At 43.2% G+C, this 8,625-nt stretch overlaps 1 protein-coding gene across 1 annotated transcript; it reads left to right on the forward strand.

Moving 5' to 3' along the window:
- Positions 1-1,782: 1,782 nt before the first annotated feature.
- nmur3 (neuromedin U receptor 3) lies at positions 1,783-7,738 on the forward strand (the record flags this gene model as incomplete). Its single annotated transcript, XM_080001053.1, has 2 exons — positions 1,783-2,653; positions 7,308-7,738. 2 exons carry the CDS (start codon positions 1,783-1,785, stop codon positions 7,736-7,738), a joined length of 1,302 nt encoding a protein of 433 aa, XP_079857179.1.
- Positions 7,739-8,625: the final 887 nt, after the last annotated feature.

Here is an 8,625-nt window from a genome sequence, read left to right on the forward strand (position 1 = left end):
GATGGATGGATGGGTGGATGGATGGATGGAGCAATAGACGATGCCGATCGTCGTCTTTTGAAGAACCTCGATTTTACAAGTTGTCTAATATATTAATTATATCTTCTATAGTTATCATTTATCATCGGAGAGCTTTGAATTTGTTTACCTCAATATCCACCAGTTGATTGATTTGCAGTCATCACTGCAGCAAAGCGCTTTGTATCATATTCAAACAATGTAGTCAGTTACATTGTCTTGCTAAATCTTTTTCACTTGGGAATACTGTATATTGGCTTTGCATCTGAGGATAATGCTGATAATAATATTTTTTAGTTTTATTGTTATTATTATTATTATTATTATTATTATTATTATTATTATTAATAATGCGAAACCCAGTTCCACCAAAGCCAACAAAATAATTTCCTTTCCAGGTAATTGAATGGGTGTTGGCCCTTTGAATTTAGGGTTTTCAACAATTAATGATTAATAATTATTTGGGGAACAACACAAAAAACAATCACAACTCAACACACACACGCACACACACACACACACACACACACACACACACACACACACACACACACACACACACACACTCACACACACACACACACACACACACACACACACACACACAGTACATACAAACTTACAAAATACACAAAATATTTCCATTTATAAGCATCCAATTGAACTTATAGCACACACTATTTAAAATTATATTTAGCTGGAAGAAATCGATTTCCAGCTGTGCCAGAATTGAGATAATCGGGTTTCAGTCTGGAAATAACCAGATTTGATCAAATGCTGCAGTGATGACTTTTTTTTTAAATTTTATTATTTAACCGTTATTTAACCAGGAAAAGTCTCGTTGAGATTAAAAATCTCTTTTACAAGAGCATCCAGGCCAAGACAGGCAGCAGCACAATTAACAGGGTGGCAGACATAAAGAAACATATAACAATTTGTAATTACAATAAAGAATACATTACAGAATCATAAAATATAAAAAATATTCATCAATATTCGTCACAAGTCATCAACACCGGGGATCAAACAGGCGCAATATGAATTAGTCAAAACATCTCCAGCCAGATGTCCATACCTCCAAGTCATTTTGAATGACTTTAAATGCATCCAGCGAGACCAGATCCGGAAGTATCAGGTATTTCTGCAAACGATTCCAAGCAAAGGGAGCAGCACGCTTAAACGCCCGTCTTCCCAATTCAGTATGGACTTTAGGGACAGATAGCAGGTATCTGTCCTGGGAGAGAAGACAAAAACTTCCCATGGTTTCCTGAGGGATGTAAATCCGTAGGTAAGATGGAAGCAGACCAAGAATATCCTTATAAATACAAAATATGCCAATGGCTGAGTCTACGGGTGGACAAGGCAGACCATCCTACCCGACCATTCACTTTGACTTCAGCCTTTGATCAGAATGTTCACTTGCCGCCTGGGTCACACATTTACATATCATCAAAGAAATGACTGGATCATCGCAGACTTTAATCCTAGCAACAGGGTAAAATCATTGCTCTTACAATGTAACCAATAAATAAATAAATAGATAAGCCCTGGGATTACCAACAAAATTGAACAACAATGTTCAAACTCATTAAAGAGACTTTAAAATCCATCATGCCAAAAGAGAGTTAAATCCATTTTTCTCATTGTTCCTCTCATTGTAAGGGATCCCCTGATGCAAACTGAATTCCGGAAAGGGTGAACAACGTTCATGATACCTCCTCCAGTCACGTCTCCCCTCTCCTCATGACATAACATCGTTGGGAAATGGAGCAACATCTGGGAAACTCCATCTTGTTTTTAAACTTTTCCAAATTGCACAACGCACTTCACTTCGACGGCACCGTGCAGCCCAACGCCACCGGAAACAACAATGCCACCGGCGACCAATCCATCGAGGACGTCCTCTTTGAAATACTGGGACCTAAGCGGTCCCCCTACGTTCTGCTTGTCACCATCGTCTATCTCCTCATCTTCCTGACCGGCTTGTCCGGAAACCTGCTCACGTGCGCCGTGATCGCCAAGCACAAGAAGATGCGGAACCCCACCAACCTTTACCTGGTGAGCCTGGCCATGTCGGACCTGCTCGTGCTCTCGTTCGGGATGCCCCTGGAGATATACGACCTTTGGCAGAACTACCCCTTTCTGTTTGGCGAGGGAGGGTGCTACTTCAAAATCTTTCTCTTTGAGACGGTCTGCTTTGCCTCCATCCTCAATGTCACCGTGCTGAGCGTGGAGAGGTACATGGCAGTGGTGTACCCGCTCAAGACCAGGTACGTCTCCACCAACCAGCACGCCAAGCGGGTCATCAGCAGCCTGTGGGTGGTGTCCATGGTCTGCGCCATCCCCAACACCACGTTGCACGGCATCTTCTATCTGCCCGAGCGGATGGACGAGTCCGCCATATGCACCGTGCTGAAACCCCTGTGGATCTACAACTTGGTCATCCAGATCACGACTATCTGCTTCTTTTTTGTGCCCATGGTGGTCATCAGTGTGCTGTACCTGGTGATGGGAGTTCATCTTGGCAGAGAAAAGCAGAGGCCTCATGGGCACCTGGGAAAGAATTGCAGCTCCATCACCAAATCAAATATACAAATGGAAAATGGGCGGAGGAGACAAGTTACCAAGATGCTCGGTGAGTTTTATTTTTCTTGCTGTTGTCTTTTCTCGGTTTACCAAATAGGAAAATACGTCACCCATCACCCATCACCAATCACTCATCCCCCATCACCCATCTTCTGTCATTTGCCAATTGTTTGCTTTTCAATGCGGATATATATCACATTGAATTAATTCATTCTTTTGGTACCATGTTGGCAATAGATCTTGGCTTACCTCATGGATCGGCCATGACCTTGTGCCTTGTTACTTCCATGGTAATCCTCTATCACATGATGCTATGATTTGACAATAACGCTCTGCTAATGAAATATGTCAAAGGGCGAGACATGATCCAAAGACACAATGGGACACAAACAGGTGCAAAACACAGAGGAAGTATTGCCATTTAATATAAAAAGGAAATTGACATTCTGAGGGAGCGTCTTTTCAATCTTCCTGTCAATATTCCCTCAGCCTCAGGGCCGTGTCACATACAGTATTGTGTGTTCCGACGGCGCTTGCACCATGTCGTCAATTCAACTAGTAATCTGACAATTTCTGTTCCACAATGAAATGATTGCGTCCAACATGGTATAAGTGCACCTAGTGTCCTGTTTAGACGAGACAATATCTGCCGAGATCTGGCTGTCCTAGACCACTTACTGAGATCGGGACATCATACTCCACATCAGTGTCTCTTGCAGCGCGCTACCGCCACCGCCGCTTGTATTTATTAGGCGGGTCTAAAACATGCTGGGACCTGACCCACACGTCTTTTTTAGCAATCTGCGACAAAGCCTGTGTAGTTTGAAATAGCATCGGGAGATCAGAGACGGAAGCAGCAGTGAACGGGCAATGAGAGCACGAGAGGAAACCAGGGGGAAGATGAGTAATACAGTAAGGAAGCGTATATGGAATGCATGTAATATATATTCAAATAAAAAAACATTAGGTATTTTCATTGCTCTTCACTGACTAGGACAGGCAGCAGTACACGCAGTCCAGTATCGACACCAATTACAATTTTCCGAGTTGCCATGGAACGTAGTATTAGTTCCTGCTGTCCCTCGTCTTTACATCGGCATTACTACTAAAACGAGTTACAATTTTCTGAGTTTCCCTTGAACGCAGCATCGGCTGACATAATGACGTGAGGTTTCCGGGTCCTGGTGACACGCATAATTACTAATACAAGACGATACACTTGTGTGTTATGACTTTATACTAAAATGAGAAGGTGGCTGTCTACTACCTGTATTCCTGAGTCCTGCCTCACGGTGTTTCTATGGAAGGAAGTCTCCCCGTGTGGAAGTTCCTGACAACACGGTTCCATTCTAACAGACTAAACACTGCATGTCCTTCAGAGACATTTCATCCATTTTTTAAACATTTGTTGCTCTTGAGCTGTTGCTCGGGAGCTGCACGCGAACACCATGTGTGAGGACACAAACAGGGAATATGTTTTGGACTGTTTTTGACTCCTACAGGTTGTGTGGTTTGATTGGCTCCAATTCCGCAAAATAAGGAAGGACACGGCACCGGGTTAGATGTGAACAGAATGTGTTTGTATTTTAAAAAAGTGCAAAATAGATAAAATATCAAACGAAAAGCCCTGCCTATGTCAAGCAGGTACGATGATACACACACAAACACACACACGCAGTTTGCAACCACTGCAGAGCGATGGAGTCTTCACTACGTAGCTCGCACGGTGCGAATGTGCTTTCGGAGACACAACCTGCACATATATAACGTCACCCAAACGGATGAACCATGGCTGGTCGGCAAAGCATTAATGTTTGGCGACTTCCGGTCAAATTTCAACATTTGTTCTCTAATTCCTGCTCTAAAAATGAGTCGATATGGATGAGACTTGAACCACGAGATGTCTGAGACGTCTCGCTTCTAACGGACGGGGTTGTCGGTTTCCAGATACGAGTCGCCTGAAAAATTCCAAGGAGAAAAAAAAAGAAGTTAAAATCCGAGCATAACAATAGATTAGAACAATAGAACAATTATTATTAGTTGTATAATTATTATTATCATGATTATTAATAATAATCCTAATAATCATGATAATAAATATAGCTGAAAACAGGGTCCTGTTTGGTCATGTTAGGTACGTATTACAGGTTTCGGAGGTTCCGAGGTCCCCGAATCTGCGCTGTGTGATTAAATGCGGGGGCGTTTGGAGCTGACTGAGGGACCCTCTCCAACCGCGGATTCTTTCTCTAATCGCTCTCCTTTTGCGGGGATGGGGGCTGCTTCGGGCTCAGGTCGGGAAGAGAGCGAGTTCCAGTTCAAATTGCCATTTCAGGAGGAACCAGCGCGTGAGCTCCGGGGGGCCTCATCCCTGCTGTGTGCCGCCGAGCGGAAGAGGCACTGGCACTCCTCGCTGTACGTTTGTCCGTATGTGTCACATGGTTTTTTCTCTGCTCTGTACTGTTCATGTGGCTGTTCAAGTCACATGTCGAAGCGATTTTTTTATTTACAGAGGTTTACGAGGGTAGTCGAACATTTTTTTCCTTGGATTACATTTTCAATATGTTACTGTGTTGTGTGGGATGGTTTGAGCAGCCACACCTGACCTGGATCTACTGTGATTGGGTCAGGGTGGCTGCATGCCTGTTGCTCATTGGTTGGGATAACAGGTTAAAGGTTAAAACCCCCATCCCCACACACACTCAGGATAGGAGCCCTGTCATGACATGTATCTATCTGCTCCTGGCTAATTCCACCTGGCCTCATCTCGACAATAAATTGATGTCTACAACCCATTGTCGTCTGTGTCTCTGTGCCGGAGGGCCCCGGAAACGCCACCTACCAAACGTAGGAGGGAACTACCACAGTTACGTATTCATGAAATAGGAGAAAAGTTGTGGTATTTCTGTGCGAACAGATCCACGGAAATATTGACATCCACCATGTAAGAAGGTACATCAATTCATAAGTACATATATACAGATAAACGCATAGTTTGTAATGTTGAACCACTACAGAGCGACTGAGTCTACACCCCACAGTTGACACGGTCCGACGGGGCATTCTGAAGCGGAATCTGTACATTTATAATAACTAGTATGACCACGTCATAAAGCGTCAACTCCAAATCTCACCTCGTTCGTTTTGTTTACGTACAGTGACGTGTCAGTCAAGCAGGACCAGCTGAATATTTGCGTCAACGTTTTTTCACTTTTTTCTCTAATATCTTCTCCGTATGTGGATCTACAGTATTTGGATGAAATTTAAACCACATGATCCTCGTGACATAACTGTTCAAACGACTTCTTAACCGCGTTCGTAGCTTCTGTCATTGTTGTGTTCCAGATAGTTTTAGCTGGGTTGGACATATTTTGACGTGAAATGCAATGGACGTGTGTGTGATAGCGTGTGTGATAGCGTTGAAATTTGTTCGGTTTTTCACCAATTTCAGCTCCATATGTGAATCGATTTGGATGGAACTTCAACCACGAAATGTTTGTGAATAAAAATCTTGAATCTTGAATCTTGAATCTTGTGACATACCGGTTCAAACAAGACGTGTTCGTAGCTTCTTCCGTTCTTCTGTTTAAAATTGTTTCAGATTCCATTTTTTTTACAGGAACAATATCAATATGCAATCCAGCCCGTAATAATAATTTACCTCTAACTCTCTGCAGGACTAATCCATACAGTCTGCGTCTGCTCGCCCGCTCCTGCTTGAAATTAACGTAATGTCCTTTTTTTCTTTTGTCGGCAAAAAAAAATAAATTAGCACACACGCCACAGCAAACAACAAACCTTTCTTCATTATAAAGCTCCATTTGTTTTTTGTTTACTTTTGGAAAGGTCACGTTGAAAAATACCCAAGACTCGTCAGGTCTCGCACGTGCTTGCGTGAGGATCTTGCAGTGTGAACACCCCCGTCTGGAACACTCCCGGGACGTCAGGATGCTGAAAGTCGTGTAGTTGTGGGCACCTTGAGTGAGAATTATTCATCAATCCATAGGCCCTCAAGTCTGAATATGTTAAAATGGCCACGTTTGCTCTGCATTTAAACTTCGCCGTTTCTTTACAGCCACTAGAGAACAGCAATTTATTTTCAAAAACGATTTGCAATTACGTTACGTGTTAGTACATTTGTCATTAGTAGTGATTCAGTGACATTGTTCACGTCAAAGTTGTTGTTTTTTGATTGGGAGATGGACTTGAACAGTGAAAAATTAAGTACCGGTACTTTTACTTTTTTAATAAATATACATTCGACTCTAATGTCGGCATCCTTTGATTTTTGCGTCAGCTCTGCTGGCTAAAATTGATCACTCCATCAACCCACCGACCCATCCATCCATCCACCCATTTTCTGCACTTGATTGTTCCTGTTAGAGGGATGGAGACATCCTGGATGATAGATAGATGAATAGATACATACTTAATTCATCCCTTTGGGGAAATTCAGGGAGCATGTCATCCACTCAGCGCAGCAATGCGTAGTTTTGTCCTCAAGTCAAGGGGGATGATAAATACTCCAATCTTAATTTTGTTGCCTTACTGAATTATACCTGTGCATACAGCTCCCAGAGCCTGATTTAAATATTGTGTTATGGATTATGAACGACTGGTTTCCTGGTTATTTTTCGTGAATTAATGAATATGCATTTGGATCTAATGCTTTGTTTTTTGCTTTTCCCCGTTTTCCGATCGGCCAGCTATCGTGGTGGCGGTGTTTGGAGTGTGCTGGGCCCCCTTCCACATCGAGCGGCTCCTGTGGAGTTCCATCAGCCAGTGGACCGACATGATGCACGCCATCTACCAATGCGTCCACATCCTGTCGGGCATCCTCTTCTACCTCAGCTCCGCCGTCAACCCCATCATCTACAACCTGCTGTCCACGCGCTTCCGCGAGTGCTTCAGGGAGCTGGTGTGTTCCCAGATGGAGGACAGCAGCTCCGTCAGGGACTCGCCCCCTTTCGCTAAAATCCGCTTGGGCGCCGCCGGTTCGAGTCCCCGAGCCCAGGTCGAGATCAATGACCCCAAAGCCCGGATCCCTCTGCTGTCTCCGAACATGACGCTGAGAATAGATTCAACGATCCGTATGTGCACGTGCAAAGAGCCGGACTCCATTACCTCCGTATTTTGAAGGAAAATTGACTGCACCACCCATCCATCCATCAATCCATCCACCCATTTTCTTCACTTGTTTTTTCCTGTGAGACAGCTCGTTCATGGGGTCACACACATACTATCACATACCATTCAATCTGTAAGTCAATCAAATTTAGCAAACCGTGTGATGTAGACCGCGCACACTACATCTCAAGGCTTCCCTAACATTTTTCCTCAGGTGTAATTTTTTCCTAAATTAATCGATACAACCCTAAGACCCCCCCTTATTTAAAAGATGTGATGTGATGTCTTTTATGTATTTATTATTGCTCGGTGGTAATTTTTGTTCTGAACTAGCTCTGTTTTCCGGGTTCCAGGTTTAGGGCATATAACATTAAAACATATAGTGATGGATTTACATTTGAGCTAACACTCACTCCCACATTTTCAAACCAACCACTTGACTATTGAGGAAACATACGCCTCCAACTGTCCAAGCCCTCATGACCCGTCTGCGATCTCTGGTGACCCGCTTAGGGGGTCTGGCACCCCAGCTTGGGAATCACTGGTCTAGATAAATTGGAAAACAGAAATGTCCGGATAATGGCAGAGACACACACAAAAAAATAATTAATATGAGGGGGCATGTTAACTGAGATAGGAAGCGCATCAAGATCTTTGGTGCCGCCCAATTTCTAGCCTGTTTACTCGGTATGTGTAAATTGTGTTTGTGTCCTTGGATGGTGTTTGAACCGTGTCTATCTGTCTACATTTTTTTATTCGTCATGGGATAACAAAGTAAACCAAACACAAAAAACAAAAAACAAAAAAAAGTGTGAAAACTTTATTGGAATTCTGGATTTTATACAGATCGGTGTAATTGATTTCCTAACGTGTTTTCCCTTTGAAGTGAATGTCTGA

Source organism: Zeus faber (assembly GCF_960531495.2).
Source record: "Zeus faber genome assembly, chromosome: 5".
NCBI classification, from domain to species: Eukaryota; Metazoa; Chordata; class Actinopteri; order Zeiformes; family Zeidae; genus Zeus; species Zeus faber.